This window comes from Thunnus albacares, chromosome 13 (assembly GCF_914725855.1).
Source record: "Thunnus albacares chromosome 13, fThuAlb1.1, whole genome shotgun sequence".
Taxonomy (NCBI): domain Eukaryota; kingdom Metazoa; phylum Chordata; class Actinopteri; order Scombriformes; family Scombridae; genus Thunnus; species Thunnus albacares.
The window spans coordinates 10,746,931-10,763,569 of record NC_058118.1 but is presented as its reverse complement, the minus strand read 5'-3'; the positions used below and the strand labels follow the sequence as shown (position 1 = coordinate 10,763,569).

Sequence of the window (16,639 nt, the reverse complement as noted above, 5' to 3'; positions counted from 1 at the left end):
GTTTTACCTGTTGGTAGTCCAAAGGTTGTAATAAGCACACAAAACCGCTAATGAGAAGGAACTTCTGATTCCTACATACTGAACCTTTAACTTGAGGGGAGCTCCGTTGTATAAGCCTGTGGATTCTTGACCTCTGCTGTCACATCTTTTATTTTTATTATTTTGATTTTATGCAGTCTTACATGTGTGTAAATACAACAAAAATAAATATTAAAAAAGCAATTTTACAGATATTAACTTATCTAACTTGATATATGTTTGTGATGGGTTAAAACTGACTGATGATTTAAAATAGCTGCTGATTATCAAACAGACCAATATTATCTAGTCAAATAATCAATAGCAAAACATTCACTAAAACACTGCAGAATATCTTGAAGACTTGCCTGTGATAGTTGACTACTAACACATTATCATACATATTGTATACTGTTCAGTCATTTTTATATACTTTACTTGAAAGTGCACATTTGTTTTTCAGAATTGCCACTGAAATTGATGATAATAATTGTTATAGACGTCATCCTAGTGTTATTGTTTTAATACCCTCATAATACATGATTTACAGGCTTATTCATAATGCGGATTTTCAGTATCAATCTAATCTAAGCATGTATTACTGTAGTTACTTCATGAAAGGAAGCAAACACCCACAGTTATGTGAGTAACACCCTGTTTATAACTGAAGTGACATTCATATGTGGTTGTTGGAGCGTCATTATCATGTCTATGTTGAATCAAACTGCACTGTTGCTACGCCGCTGAAATACACCTTATAATACAACATCCCGCCAGTTTTCGGCCGGAAAAGGCGACCAGAAGACAGGGTGCCAGGCTCTGATTGGTCTAAAAGTCTGCCGGCGTCTTCTCTGATTGGCTGAGCGGCTGACACAATGCAGTGTAACTGGCCTGCCGGCATTTGGCGCTCTCAGTTTGAGATTCAACTGTGTCGGCTGATTGTTCTCACAGGGTCACAACCGGCAGTAACAACTTTGTCTCACTGTTGTCTTCTTCGTTTCAAGTTTCCAGCTGAGAAGATAACACAAACAGAGGAAACCAGACGCTTTACTGCCAACATGCATGTGATTAAGCGAGGTACGGTAGCTAACTTTAATATTATTGTTATCAAATACAAAGTGATGCAATGTTGCAATGCGGGGGATTTGCAGTTCCGTGATTCCGTCTTAAAATGTATTTACGGTGTCATACATGTTAATACTACAAAGAAACACCACATTTAAGTCTTCAGCTCAGTTTCAGTGATGTTTAAATGTATTTTCTTTTCTTTATGCTGTGAGTTTCCCGTCGAGAAACTAAACAAAGACTAACTTACAATTATGAAAGAACAAAGACAGTGAGCATATATTTTTGAAATAGCTGAGGCTTTGAATTGATTATCAGGATTTGGTGATCTGTTTTTGTTCTTTAGTCTTGTGGGTCTTCTTCTATAATGAGTGTGTAACAGGGTTATTATCGGGATTTGTTGTGTTGGCGCGAAGTAGCAAGGTGTCTTCCTATTGTTGTCATTGTACTTACGTACACAGTACATGACTATTTGAAAATGATAAACAGAAAATGTCAGAAGAATTTTTTTAATAAAATATTTTATAATAAATATTTAATTTTTACTTGCTAGACATCACATCCACAAATGCAGATCCAGTGGTTCTAAACCATTATTTCCTGTTTTTAAGAATGAACTCAATGAATATGTGGATTATATAAAATATTCAAAGACCTCTAAAGCTTTGAGGACCGTGTTATTATACACAACCTTTGTGACCTCGCAGGTCTGATATTGGAGCATTTTTGGCTAAAGTTGGTGTTACGATTTAGACTTGAATGAAGAGGCTTGTTCTTGGATTTTTGCCTGTACTGCTGGGCCATGTGTTGTTGTTGTTGTTGTTGTTTGTGTGTGTGTGTTTGTGTGTCCTATATGCATTGTATATGCTATTGTCTGTAATAAAGTGTTAAAAATAGAGGTCTTTCTGTGCCCAGCTGAGATGTGGTTTCTTGCCTCTGGTGGTGGAAACCAGATGTTTCTGTTCGATGCCAAGGGAGAACAGAAAGTGTCTCTGTGTGATCAAAAATAAAATGTACTTTTTGTTCTATTGTCCATTATATCACACTTTTAGATACTGTAGGCATTTCCCTAAAATGTCTGCAGAATGTCCCGATTTGTTTTCTATGTCTGATGAATTCAGACTTCAGTACCTGTTTACAAACCAAACTCAGTTTGTGTTAAATGCTTAACAACAGCATATGAGGGCACTTTATGTTTGATGTGATAAAGGCACAGTCTGTGCCTCAGATATGAGTTATGTATTACAGCTGTAATGTCTAAGGAGCAGGACTGCGTTCACATTTGGTTTGACATTGATTGACATGTATGGAGGTGTGTTATATTTGTTCTTTCTTTTTCACTCTCATTATGTTATGTTATTGCTCTTGTTTGTCATGTTCATAGTGTCTTGTAAGCCCATGCTGGCTGGGCACCTTTTGGTGATACTTTCAAAATAAATTTCCTGCCTACCATAGTAACTGGCTAGACAGGTGTTAAGTGCGGGCCTCATTTGAGTTAATTGACCAGAAAAGGAAATCTAACTAACAGAATATGTGTTGACCACTGCAATTACATTCATCAACTACACTGAGAACTTAATTGAAACATTTCCAAATAACTAAACTTGAGGACTAATAATGTTGTCTTTTTGTATTTCAGATGGACGACAGGAGGGAGTTACTTTTGATAAAATCACATCTCGCATCCAGAAACTCTGCTATGGGCTCAATTCTGACTTTGTGGACCCTGTAAGTTCAAACCACTTTAAAGTTATCTAAAAAGTCAATCCAAAAAAGAACTTAAAAAAAAACCCCATTAAGTTCTGGACTGATGGCTCTACACTGTATGTACTCTATAACTCTTTATCCCCGTTTCTGCAGGCTCAGATTACGATGAAGGTGATCCAGGGTCTGTACAGTGGAGTCACCACTGTGGAGCTGGACACTCTGGCAGCAGAGACTGCCGCCACCCTCACCACCAAACATCCTGACTATGCAATCCTGGCCGCACGAATCGCCGTGTCTAACCTGCACAAAGAGACCAAGAAAGTCTTCAGTGGTGAGTACAAGTCTTAATATAACAAATATACTGATCAACTCCACGGCAAGTTACATGATATTATACATGTATTTCTAAATATGGGACATCATGATGCCATTTGGCGCAAGATTTATAATAAATGGTGGTTCTGCACAATGTGATGTTTCACTGTTCACAACACTTTTCACTGACATTATACACATTCTTCCCTTTTTGCTGTTGTAGATGTGATGGAGGACCTGTACAACTATGTCAACCCATTAAATAAGCGTCACTCCCCTATGATCTCCAAGGAGACGCTCGACATTGTCCTTGATAACAAGGCTGTAAGTCACATTCGGTGTCATATTTTGTTCATATTTTCATTGCAGTTACGTTTTGCATTTCTTAACATCTTGTCTTCAATTTTTGCAGCGCCTCAACTCCGCCATCATTTTCGACAGAGACTTTTCTTACAACTTCTTCGGCTTTAAGGTAATTTCAATGGCCAGTTACATTCAACATCTCACACAGATCCTTGGAGTATAAATCTAATTTGTCCTTTTGCTCTATAGACTCTTGAGAGGTCTTATTTGTTGAAGATTAACGGCAAAGGTAAGAGATGCTTGTTCTAAAACTTACTGAGAAGCATATTTATGGCTGCAGAGACTTTTGTTAGTTGGATATTTAAGTTTGTTTTTGTTGTTAATTAACCTGTTTTTCTGTAGTTGCTGAGAGACCCCAGCACATGCTAATGAGAGTGGCTGTCGGGATTCATAAAGGAGACATTGATGCAGCCATTGAGACCTACAACTTGCTGTCAGAGAAGTGGTTCACCCATGCCTCCCCTACTCTGTTCAACGCTGGCACCAACAGGCCACAGCTGTCCAGGTAAGGACTGCAAAAATCTGGGTACTGGTAGGCTATGAGCGAGGTTAGGAAGGTCAGGAAAGCCCTGATGCTGTCTGTTAAACTTGATTTTTTTTTTTCTCATTCAATTTGTTTGGGTTTTTGCAGTTGTTTCTTGCTGGCCATGAAGGATGACAGTATTGAAGGTATTTACGACACACTGAAACAGTGTGCCCTCATCTCTAAATCAGCCGGAGGTATTGGACTGGCAGTTAGCTGTATCAGAGCAACAGGTGGCTATATTGCTGGGGTGAGTATAATGAACACCACAGAGAGTTTAATCAAGCAGATATAGAGGAGCTTTTTTTGTATTATGACACTTTTAAAACATGTGGTTCTTGTTTTTCAGACTAATGGCACATCCAACGGGCTGGTTCCTATGCTTAGAGTCTACAACAATACAGCACGTTATGTTGACCAGGGCGGCAACAAGGTAAGAATTGAGATCTACCTCAAATTGTCAAAGATGTGTAATAATGCTTGAAATTGTTGTTCTTTAGACATTTGTGGTAGTATGTTTAGTCACCTGACTCTGTGTTTGCTTGTTCAGAGACCTGGGGCCTTCGCTGTGTACCTGGAGCCGTGGCATTCCGATGTGTTTGACTTCTTGGAGTTGAAGAAAAACACAGGTAAAGAGGAGCAGAGGGCCAGAGACCTGTTCTTCGCACTGTGGATCCCAGACCTCTTTATGAAACGAGTGGAAAGCAATCAGGTGAATATTATTTATTATAATTTTCTCCCTATTTCAGATTCCACGTAAGTTTTTGTTTGAACTTAGCAGTATATTTTATAGTCCACCATATACTATCTACTTATTGTTCCTCTCCTGTTCTTGTAGGACTGGTCCCTGATGTGTCCCAGTGAATGTCCTGGGTTAGAGGAGTGCTGGGGAGAGGAGTTTGAGGAGCTCTACACTCGGTAAGACCAGCATGCTAAACTCTGTTCTTAACAAACGGCTCATTTGTTCAGTGCTAACCTGTTCCATGACTCCCGTTTGTCTTCAGGTATGAGAAGGAAGGCAGGGCTAAGCGTGTGGTGAAGGCTCAGCAGCTGTGGTACGCCATCATCGAGTCACAGACAGAAACCGGCACACCATACATGCTCTACAAGGACGCCTGCAACAGAAAGAGCAACCAGCAGAATCTGGGCACCATCAAATCCAGCAATCTATGCACAGAGATCGTAGAGTACACAAGCAAAGACGAGGTGAGGGGCAGATGATATTACAGGATATCTGTGCATTTAGCTTGCTGCATCTGTAAACTTCATTTAAACAATTGCAGTATTTTGGTAAAACTGTTTTTACAATGTGTTCTTTCTTCTACTCAGGTTGCAGTGTGTAACCTGGCATCCATTGCCCTCAACATGTACGTCACCCCAGAGAGGACCTTTGACTTTAAAAAGCTTCTATCCGTCACCAAGGTCATCGTCAAGAACCTGAACAAGATTATTGACATCAACTACTACCCAGTGCCTGAGGTACGCCTTTTTTGTCCACTGTTGACTCTCCTTCGACCATGCAGCCAGGTCTTGTATACTCAGTGTTAACAGATGGATCCTCTGTCCTGCTTTACAGGCTGAAAGGTCAAACAAGCGCCACAGGCCAATTGGAATCGGAGTGCAGGGTCTGGCTGACGCCTTTATTCTTATGCGTTACCCATTCGAAAGCCAGGAGGCCCAGCTGCTCAACATCCAGATCTTTGAGACCATCTACTACGCTGCCCTGGAGGCCAGCTGCGAGCTGGCAGCTGAGCTCGGCCCTTATGAAACCTACGCTGGCTCTCCTGTCAGCAAGGGAGTGAGTAGTTACCACAATGTCTCAAATCCATCCCAGAATACATTTCATCAGCGTGTGCTCACATCCTGACTAATTTTGTTTTGCAGATCCTTCAGTATGACATGTGGGGCCAGACCCCGACAGATTTGTGGGACTGGAAGGCGTTGAAGGAGAAAATTGCCAAGTAAGTCTTTCTGAGTGTTACTCTTGTTCCTGCCATCACTCATGTCACATCCACTGTATGTGGAGACTGTAGATCATCTCTGATTCAGCTCCTCCCCCGCACGTGTGTCCTCAGGCATGGTGTGAGGAACAGTCTGCTCATGGCCCCCATGCCCACAGCCTCCACTGCCCAGATCCTCGGCAACAATGAGTCCATTGAGGCCTACACCAGCAACATCTACACCCGCAGGGTGCTCTCAGGAGAGTTTCAGGTCAGCACTGTCTGAATGCATTCACTGTTTTGTGTCTCCAAACTCGTGTGTCCATAGCAGGAAGGTTTTCTATGTGTCATTTCTGCTTTTCTCATAGATTGTGAATCCTCACCTGCTGAAGGATTTAACAGAAAGAGGATTGTGGAGCGATGAAATGAAGAACCAGTTGATTGCTCAGAACGGCTCCATCCAGGTAAAGGGTCACACTAAAATCTTAATTAAGTCATATCTGATTAGATTATTCAACATCAGTGCTCTAAATGATCCTATAGTTTAATCTGACTTCTTTTTTTGGTCATCAAATATTTTTAAACATCTCTGACTTGTGCACAGGATATCGAAGAGATCCCTGATGATCTGAAGCAGCTGTATAAAACTGTGTGGGAAATCTCCCAGAAGACTGTCCTCAAGATGGCAGCAGATCGAGGCGCCTACATTGACCAGAGCCAGTCCCTCAACATTCACATCGCCGAGCCAAACTATGGCAAACTTACCAGCATGCACTTCTACGGTTGGAAGTTGGTAAGTCAGGATTGAGGGAATGCATGCTTTAGGAACCAAGAGATAAAAGATGCTGCTTCTTCATTCCAGGAAACAACATCTTAAACCCTCATATTAAATAATCTCTTCTCTACAGGGCCTGAAAACTGGCATGTACTACCTACGGACAAAGCCCGCTGCCAACCCCATTCAGTTCACCCTGAACAAGGAGAAATTAAAGGAAGCCCAATCAGCCAAGAGTGAGGAGGAGGAGACCAAAGAGCGCAACACTGCCGCCATGGTTTGTTCACTAGCAAATAAAGACGAGTGCCTGATGTGTGGCTCTTAAGTGAAGTGTGATTCACTCAGACAAACGCTCTTCCCCTTTAATCACCAGCTTCCGCACTAAAAATGTATTTTTGGAAACACCGGGTGCTTATAATTAGTATATGGCTTCATACTTGTGTTTTTTATACGCCGCTGTCTTCAGGTTACAAATCTTTGCAGTTTTTATTTAATATTTGTTGGATTTTCATCATGAAATGTGTGTTGTATGCATGTTCTGTATAGAATTAATAGGATGAAATGAATTAATATTTACCTTTGGGTTTTTTTTTTAAATCAACCGTTTTGTAATATGTTGGTGACAGCAATGAATTAATTAATGAAATGGTCTGTATTTTAGATAGAATATTAAACTTTTGTCCAACAATGGTCTTAATTTATGTGAAGTCTCATTAGTTATTACATTATTGTAAAGAGTCTGTGGACCTGGAGTTACTGGGATATTTCAGAACCTGTACCATGTACTGTATGTTATCTAGTTCAGAGGTTCCTAACCTTTTTGGGCCTGTGATTATGTTCTCTCTATTTGTGACCCATTGACAAAGATTGCATATATGTTTACAGGACAACCAAAGAGTTCTTTACATGAATACTTTATAGGCCTGAATAAGTTAAATAAAAATCAGTAATTCACGAAAAGGAGCAAAGATTAGACAAACATAATATTATGTAGCATAAATGTGTTTTTTCCCCCTCTGCTGTCCTATTCTGAATCCTCTTGTGACCCTCTAAGATTTATCTTTTGACTACCAAGGTTGGGAACAACTGATCTAGTTATACCTCAGACTTTCATTAATTTTGACTTGAACAGTAATTTAAGATGTGGACTTATTAAAGTTTTTTGTTTGTTTGTTGGGTTTTTGTACATTAAATAAGGAACTGTTGTATTTTCTACATCCAGTGAGAAAATTAATAATAAAAGGAGAATGGACAAGAATGGCCTTTTTATTATGACAGACCAGACAAAAGATGCCCAGAAGCTCATTTAATAATTGGATATGTTGAGGACACTACCCACCTCACTTCCCATTTGACAAATACAGTACCATGAAAAGATTAGATTAATTCATTGACCATTAAATAATTTTCTATACTATCCATACCATGGTATACCTTTAATATCTCTGGTGTCATTAGGCCTTTATTGTCAATAAATAACAGGACTACTTAACAGAAATATAGGATTAATAGGAATATTGTATCAATGTGAAGTATTTTTATCTGTCAGGTGTTTAATTCTCTGGATAAGCCAGAAAACAGACCTAATAGTCTGGTTATTTTATCTATAAACATTTTTCAATTCAGTTTTAAGATCATATATCAGGATATCTAGAAACATTGATATTGTGATAGAAGAATTACATATACCGCCATAGATGATTATATACTGTATACACATACACCAGAAGCTTCCCTAAGCATGTTGTATTTTTATCTAGAGGGAAAAGACCGACACTGAGTGGCGTAGATGCATTTTCTCATCTCCTGTCTAACAAACATGTCAAACAGGTGGAGAAGTGATAGCATCATTCAGGCAACAATGCCTAGCTGTTTTTTTCCCAGCGGAAGACTTTGGATGTAGTGTGCCTTGGGACAGGTGATGCTGCAGGTGATGAATTAATGAACTGGTGTGTTCATGCACGCAACCTCATGGGACCAGTATGTGTAAAGCAAGCTGAGACCTGCACTGTCACACTGCAGCATCAGGTGTAGGTCTGCCACTGATGAAGAAATGAAGAGACAGAACTACCTTTACTTTCAAATCTTTAATTGTTTTAAAAAGTACCTATATTGTGCAAAAGCTTACTGTAATTGAACACATGGCTATTTTGATACATGGAAAATGAGAGCGCCCTATGGGGGCTACATGCTATTGAACAGTACACTTTGGAAAATGACAGTGAAGAAAGGGACAGTCAGCACAAATGAACAGTGAAACCTGCATGTGATACAATTGCATCCAGTCAACCGACCAAAGAAACACTCTGTTCTATCTTTTTTTTACGTGGTCTAATTGGTGTATTTTCTAATGGTACTGTAACCCTACTTTACTGCAACCGATGCTTATCAATGTGTACCAGTGTGAATTGTTTTTTATGGTAAACTGATCCCTTCTTAACATGTGATGAGAGGATTGGCAACTACATGATCGCTGTCTCGGTTAAATTGCTCTTTCTCCAGCACATAATGTAAATAATTAAGAAATATGTGGTTTTCTGTGTCAGAAGAACACATGATTTTGGTAGAATTAGCCTGATTGGCTACACTACATGAACGTTTCTTACAGTTTCATTGATTCAAATCAAGATTTTTTTTTAAAACTGTGAAGTAACCTAAAAGCCGTGCTAGAATCCCCAAGAGGCTGCAATATTCATTATTATCTCACAATATGAAAGTGTTTTTGTCAGAACTACAGTCTGTGGGTGGGTTATTATAATCACATCTCCTGTGAGTATAAATGTCCTCAGCAAATCTCATGGCAATAGGCTAATTAGAGAAATATCCTGTGTACAAACTGACATCTTACTTGCTGACCCTTTGTTTTCAAGATACCTTGTCACAGACCTTGTGTTGGTCATGGAGAAATTTTAGACAAGAGGTCAAAAAAATCACAAAGCTATAGCAGATTTCATTGTAATCTGGCCTGTAGCTGTAGATATATGTATCTTTATACCAAAGCTTTGGATGGATCAAGTGACAGGGTCAAAAATCTGAAGCTGCAACTCCAAATTGCCAATGATTCCTTGTGCAGCCTCAACACAAATCCTCTTATCAGATGTTGGATAAGGTGACCAAAGGGCTGGACAATGAAACAGGTGTGGTCCTTAAAGAGTCACTAAGTTTACGGTCTCACTAGGATCCCATCAATCGATCCCTCCCCTTCTTGGGAACCAAAGCCCGTGTCCTGGGAGCTGCTGCTACCTGTCGGCGAGGGAATAATTTTCTTGGTTCCAGGTGTCTCATTGCTCTCCTTGACCCTTGACCTCTCTGCTACATTACGCTCAAACTTCCTACCTTTCACCCACCTTGCTTCCACTTTTTTCTCTTGCAGCTCTATGTCTTTGAACTTGTTCATTACTTTCTTTGTGTCTGTCTGTTCATTGTTGACTTCGATGCTTTCAGCTTGTTCGGGGCTCGTGTCTTTGTGTTTTTCATCCACCTTCTCTCCTGTGAGTGCCTCTCCTTCTCCTCTTTTTTCTGCCTCATCTTGTGTGCCCTCGGCTTCTACCTTTTCTTCTACATTATTAAAACTTGTGCCTGTTGCCATCTCCCCATTCACTTCATTGTCACTATTTTCATTTTTGTCTGTCTCCGCCTGTTCTTTTTCCTCTGTTTCCTTCTCATCTCCTTGCTCTACTTTAGCTCTGCCTTCCTCCATCTTCACCACATCACAGTCGGTTACCTGCTTTGATCCCTCTGCTCCATGTTCGCCCACCTGATTCTGCTGTATGTCTGACTCCTGCTTTGTATCCGAGTCAACCTTTTCTTTATCCTCCTCTTCTTCTCCGTGATGCACTGTCACTTTAAGCGACATGTTTTTGTCATCTTGTCTACCGTTAAAACCTCTGAAATTGTTCTTGGCACCGATGATGTATTTCCCCAGAAAAGAGGAGCTGTCCTTCATCAGTGCATCGCCTGCAGGGTGTCCCTCCTCCAGCAGATACTGATGGACTAACTTCATATCATTGTGCATCCTGCACATCGTTTTGCTCAGCTCAGTGATCCGATTACCGATATCTGAGGGAAGAATGCACATTAACGCATGTTAATGATAAATAATAATATTGTTTATCAAATAAAACAATGTTTTATTTCATGTGACAACCTGTCAATACTTTTGAAAATCTGACTGTCTGGCTTGAAAGCATACGAGCGGGGTTAGACACTGTTGCAGATTATTGTATCAACTTATTTTTTTCTTCTCTTGGTTTATCATTTGTTGTCTTATTTATACATTTGAATCTTAAAAAAATCTTTAAAAAAATTAAAGTTGTTTTCTTCTTTCTTTTCTCTGTCAAGTCAATGATGCTTTTCAAAAGTGCACTGACACTCTCCAACTGTATATTTCAAATAAGATGGTTTTCTGACTATATCTCAGTCCTTTTAGACTTTTTATTTGATAGCCAGAACTAGAGAGAGACCAGAGGGATGGAAGAGAGAAGAGGGCAACATGCAACAGGCCAAAAGGTCTCTTTAATGCATTAGTGTCTGATGGATTTTTGTCAAAGTCACAGTTACCTTTCCTCTTGGTCTCCTTGAACTCCCTGCGAGCGGACTCAATGTAGCGCTGCACCAGAGCCCTGATCACCTGCTGCCGGTAAGGTAACTGGCTCTCTTTAGATCCCTTTTCACTGGACTTATCACATAATACAGAAAACATAAAAAACATATTTAACATCACATATTTGAGGGTATTTAGATTTTTTTCACTAACTCCTGTATGTGAGCACACACACTTACCATAGAGGTTATGGTAGGGTATTTTGTCTGAGAATTACAACTGCAGCAGCAGCAGATTCGTCTAAAGGTACCCCTGAAACAGAATTTGATACTAATAATTAAAAACAGAGATAAACAATGAAATTGCACTGCAGGTTAAATTGTTTTGAAGCGTTTGGAGGTCACCGTAGGATGTAAAAGATGGCTTTAGGTGAGGGGATGATGTTGAAGGGCACAGGCATGGTGAGGCCCTCTCTGAAGTAACTGAGATACAGCTTTGACCGGGCAAATTTCCACTCTACATCTGCGTCATCCTGAAATAAAAATGTTGAGATATAAGTGCCAGGTTATGGTTCCTATACTTTTTTTTTGCAATGCAGACATTAAATTTTCTCTTTACCTCAATTTTCTGAAAAGAGTTGGTGATCATAGCAATGAGCATGTTGAGAAGGACGATCACAATGACGAGTGTGAAGATGCCATACAGAATCCTTCCAACGAACTCTGCTAACACAAACTGCGGCATATCCACGTAGTCCTGGTTGGCCACGCCAAACATGGTCCAGAACAGGAAGTGGAACGTCTCATTAAACCTACAGGAGTGCAATGAAGAGTGTTATGATGATGAGACTGTTATGTACCATTGTCTGACTAACGATGGTGATGTGTATTATGATCAGTGGCAAAACGTCTAATTAAAAGTCTTAGAAACAAGAAGTTAGGAAAAAATACTCTCAACATTTTCAAAAATACTTTCAACATTATATTTTGCAATTTGTATATATGTAATAAAAAAATCTAGAAATAGACAAGCATTGCAAATTAGCATATGATAAAGAGCCTGAGTGATACTGGATTTTTGTAATGGCGATATGAAGATATTTATATTTGAGAATTACAACAATCTAATAATAATATATTGGCTGATATGAACTTTTCGTACATAAAAACAAAACATAAAAACATTTTTGACAAGGATCACTTAAAGTGAAGAAAATATGGACATTTCTTGTAACTTTTCGGCTGACATATACACTGATACAATATATCTGCAATAAGCTAATACTTCTGCAGATGTATTGGCCCTGGCCAAATTACCTGTCAGGCTCTAATATGACAAATTCTATGTAGGATCTGAAGGCTTTAAGGGATAGTCCAAAAAAAAGACAAAGTAAAAACTATTTCTGTCCAGACACAGTGACTTCCTAGAGATTCAGATGGTTTCTTGTCAAACTCACAGTGACGACAAGACTCAAGAAATAGTCCCCCCCCCCACAGTTATAAATTGTCACTTCCAGTTTTTGTGAGAATTAAACAAGCGTGATATAACATATTAATTAATGAGAGGTGCTGGTAGGCACTGGACAGAGCCAGACTAACTGCTTAGTCCAATTCTTATGCTAAGCTACGCTAATTATCCCCTGCCACTAGCTTCATATTTAGTGTACAGACATGAGAGTGGTATCAATCTGCTCATCCAACTCTAAGCAAAGAGGCAAATAAGTGTATTCCCAAAATATCAAACTATTCCTTTAAAAATACTTATGCATCTGTCCCCGTTCAGTCCATGTGAACTCACACATTTGGAGCTTCACAGTAGTCTGCACAGATTTGGACTGATTATGCAAGACTAGCATCTTTTGGCTTATGGGAAACTGTAGAATTCAAACCAGAAACCTTACGATCCCTTATTCTTACCTGCCAAGATGTGGAGAGATGACGTAAGGAACATAGACATTGTTGATGCCACAGAGGAAGGCCGTTCCAATGATCATCAGTATAAACATGAATCTAAAAAAGAAAACATGCCATGTGTACAATGTACCCTGAATTATAGAAATATGCAAGTGTATAATGCAGGGGGCAAAATGAAAAGTCCTCTTACCTCATCATATCATCAATCATCTTCCCTATGGAGATTTGCAGAGTTCCCAGAGACTCATGGGCTGGCAGGATGTACGCCAGCCGTGTGAAGCTCAACATGCTGGTCACTGCAAACAGCACCTCTGCAATCAGCTGGGGGTCCTCCTGATGCCAGTCCCCACGTACTGCGAGACAGTTTCACATAGCAACAGACAGCTTTTAACAACCTTTATGACATCCAACAATCATTCTGGATTAATGATCTGGCATCATTTTCTTACCAGTCTGGGTGAAGTAGACACACTCCTCTGTGCTGTTAACATCATGGCAGAGGAAGTAACCTTTGAGCATGATGAGCACACGTAATGCAAAGGACGCCAGGTACATGCTGAGCACCATCATGTCCAAGCAGTTCCACCAGTCGAGGAAGTAACTCCGCAGCCCCTCAAGCCACACTTCCTTACACTCATACCAGAAGAATCCTACACGAGACAGTGGATTATGAACCTTTTATCCAGCATGAGTTTCCTTGGTGTGGAGTTAGAAACAGACTAGAGAGTGAACCCACCGACCACCCACACCATGTGGAAGGAGCTGTGCAGGATGTTCTGCTGCCTTGAAGCAAATTTGTCTCGATACATCTCCATGGTTATTGATTCTCCGAGTAATGTGATGAGGAACCACAGGTAGGAAGCTGAGTGAAGGAGAAACTTGATCACAGGTATCTTTAGCATCTTTCCTACCTGGTGAAAAAACGAAACACAATGACCTGTCAGGGCCAGAACAAAGCCTTCCTATTTTCTTACTCAAATGTCTTTTAGGACAGTCTTCCTAATTAAGGGAGCATTATACTTGCTATTGCTGCCCCAGGTATCGCAGGATCAGAAAATGCATATAAACTCTACATTTGGCAATTTTGGGGTGATGTGACCTTTGACTTTGGTGCGATCCAGTACACGAGGCAGAGGATGGGCATGGTGAGGAAGATCCCAACAGAGACAAACAGCTTCCAGGCTGTCCTGCTACCTCTCCAGCCAGACAAGCTCCCACACCAGATCGATGACAGCACCTGCTGGCAGATTGGATGGGCCACAAACTGCACAAAAAGAAACGGGGAGGGAGAAACAAATTTTGAATTCAACTGTGCAGGATCAAGTATATGTCCTCTACTACTCATCTCTGAACCTCGCAACCTGCTTCTGGTTGTAGTTGACAGCAAGACGCAGACGCGACAGGTTTGGTATTCCCTCCTCAAAGGCCTGCTGGTCTAAGGAGTCCTGGCTCTCATCTCCACAGCTGTTCAGAATGGTGGTCACCTCGCTCTGGTTGCGACACATGCCCAGCAACTCAACGGCAAACTCCTGACAAAGCTCCTCAAGGCCCAGGTACTGAGGCTACGGGAGAGAAGGCACCACAGCACAAGGTAAAGACACAATACAGACACCCAGCATGAACAGTAAGTAGGAGGATATCTACGAATGTCTTCAGACCTTGAACTCTGGCTCTTTTTGTGAGAGCTTGCGGAGCTCTTTGCTGAGGCTGAAAGCACTGAGCATGGCGTCATCAGAGGTGATGGACAGGTAGGCACGGCTGGCAATGCCACGGTAAGTGTTGATGCGAGACAAGGAGAACTTCAACAGGTCATACTGCCGGCCGTTGCGGCACTCCAAACAGGCACAGGATATCTTGTGTGGCCATGGGATGCCGTGACCTTTTTGGGTGAGCATGGTGACTATATCATACAGGTCTTTCTGGCAGGCTAAGGTCAGAGGAGTCACACCAGGGGCAAACTGGGAGTTGTCAATAGAGTGGTCAAAGATGGCCTGAGAGAAAGAGCGCACGTCCATCTTGTTGCCTTTCTCTTGGTCCAGGCGGTCCAGCAGGCGCTTCACCACTCGAGGTTGGTTGGTGTCTACGGCAACCAGCAGGGCCTCGTGAATCTGCCGGAAGTCAAACTTGACCCCCTGTAGGAGGGAATCCATGACATCCTCGTTGCCCAGGCGGATGGACAAGTTGAGGGCCTCCCTCCATAGGCGATCCTCTGAGTCATCCAGCTGGCGGATGATGCCATCGCCAGTCTTCAACAGCCCACACACCAGTTCTATTTTCCCTTCCTGAATAGCACTGATGAGCTCCGGCGGGAACTGCATCTTCTTGTTCATAATCTCGCGCCATTGTTCTGGCTGCGGGACAGAGAAGTGGTGTTAGCAGCAGTATTAGATGTCCAATCACACATTTTTATAAATATATGCCAGATGTCCAGGGAAAAGAACTTGCAAAATGATTACATAAACAAAAATGTTGATAAAATGTTTTTGTAAGAAAATTAAGGGATTCACAAAAAAATAATAAATGTGTGACTAAAGACACATTTTATGACATCAGAGGGAACACAACGGATTAATAAAACATACAGCTGTGATCATTGGAAACACACTGAAAAAGTTTTAACTAATTTATCGAATGACAAATTCAACAAACCATGGGTAAATAAAACTCTGCTTACCGTGAGGTTTTCCATTCTGGATGAAAAACAGCACAATTTTTGAGCAACAGTCCTAAAGTGAAAACCCAATCACATTCTCTGGAGACATGAAATATATTTTGCCAGCTATTTAAAGCCTCACAGATGAAGGTGAGAGATATCAGTACACTGCACAGGCAGCTCCAATAAGAAGAGAACTGAACACTTTGGTGTCCTGCGATCATGTGCTACCGGCTGACTGCATGGAATCAGCACCCACAAACTCAATAACACACATCAGTCCCCCATGGGGCAAGGCCAATTAAAATGTAACTGATTCAAAGTGTTTCATGCCTGGCTGCGCCCAAACCAAACTGTTTCTGCATTCAAACAGGAATTAACTCTGGTGTCCCCATTGGAAACAGTGCCATGGTACAATTACGGTAGCTGTTACTGAACAGGCAGCAGCTGTCATCGTTTTCCCAGAGGGGCTGGAGGGAGTTCACAGGAGTGGAAAAACAAGGAGCTGCAAGTAAAAAGATATACTGATTATTTTCACTAGTGTCTCTTTTCATGCAGGTCCATTCCTGTCCTGTTACTAAAATTGGTGTTGCACATTTTTATTTTTGTCTTAAATCTTGCTTTGAACATTTCAATCTCTTAATCTTCTCTCAGCTTGAATTACAAATTTTTATCCTCTACAGTTTTGGGTCTTCAGGCATCAGTGTATAATTAGTCAGATGTCACATCAACTGTGCTGCACATGTGCTGAGAGTGTGCTATCCACCCCACACAATTTACAGTGACTTTATCATAGAGACTGTGCCATCATCAGCAGTTTCCAG

The 16,639-nt window shown here is 40.9% G+C and overlaps 2 protein-coding genes across 2 annotated transcripts; one reads left to right on the top strand and one right to left on the bottom strand.

Moving 5' to 3' along the window:
* The first annotated feature begins 923 nt into the window (after positions 1-923).
* On the top strand, positions 924-7,958 carry LOC122995300 (ribonucleoside-diphosphate reductase large subunit). The gene is made up of 19 exons (XM_044370414.1): positions 924-1,095; positions 2,723-2,811; positions 2,944-3,121; positions 3,329-3,429; positions 3,518-3,577; positions 3,658-3,697; positions 3,811-3,973; positions 4,100-4,241; positions 4,341-4,424; positions 4,542-4,703; positions 4,830-4,909; positions 4,996-5,197; positions 5,321-5,470; positions 5,568-5,789; positions 5,876-5,952; positions 6,067-6,202; positions 6,300-6,395; positions 6,536-6,724; positions 6,840-7,958. Exons 1-19 carry the CDS (start codon positions 1,077-1,079, stop codon positions 7,029-7,031), a joined length of 2,382 nt encoding a protein of 793 aa, XP_044226349.1. The 5' UTR covers positions 924-1,076; the 3' UTR covers positions 7,032-7,958.
* An 859-nt stretch (positions 7,959-8,817) lies between these two features.
* Positions 8,818-15,496, bottom strand: LOC122995773 (short transient receptor potential channel 2-like). Its single transcript, XM_044371144.1, has 12 exons — positions 14,821-15,496; positions 14,524-14,724; positions 14,262-14,426; positions 13,899-14,073; positions 13,612-13,812; positions 13,353-13,515; positions 13,166-13,258; positions 11,868-12,060; positions 11,654-11,781; positions 11,489-11,561; positions 11,267-11,384; positions 8,818-10,765 (listed from the first exon to the last, which is right to left on the bottom strand). Exons 1-12 carry the CDS (start codon positions 15,490-15,492, stop codon positions 9,870-9,872), a joined length of 3,078 nt encoding a protein of 1,025 aa, XP_044227079.1. The 5' UTR covers positions 15,493-15,496; the 3' UTR covers positions 8,818-9,869.
* Between the last annotated feature and the right edge of the window lie 1,143 nt (positions 15,497-16,639).

Excerpts from the sequence above, each read along its gene's own strand:
- LOC122995773 (XM_044371144.1), bottom strand. The coding sequence starts at position 15,492 with ATGAACAAGAAGATGCAGTTCCCGCCGGAGCTCATCAGTGCTATTCAG. Across the intron at positions 14,725-14,820 it reads AAAAAGAGCCAGAGTTCAAG|CCTCAGTACCTGGGCCTTGA; the intron begins GTCTGAAGACAT and ends TCTCTCCCGTAG. Across the intron at positions 10,766-11,266 it reads CAAGGAGACCAAGAGGAAAG|ATATCGGTAATCGGATCACT; the intron begins GTAACTGTGACT and ends TTCTTCCCTCAG.
- LOC122995300 (XM_044370414.1), top strand. Across the intron at positions 3,122-3,328 it reads GACCAAGAAAGTCTTCAGTG|ATGTGATGGAGGACCTGTAC; the intron begins GTGAGTACAAGT and ends TTGCTGTTGTAG. Across the intron at positions 6,203-6,299 it reads TGCTCTCAGGAGAGTTTCAG|ATTGTGAATCCTCACCTGCT; the intron begins GTCAGCACTGTC and ends CTTTTCTCATAG.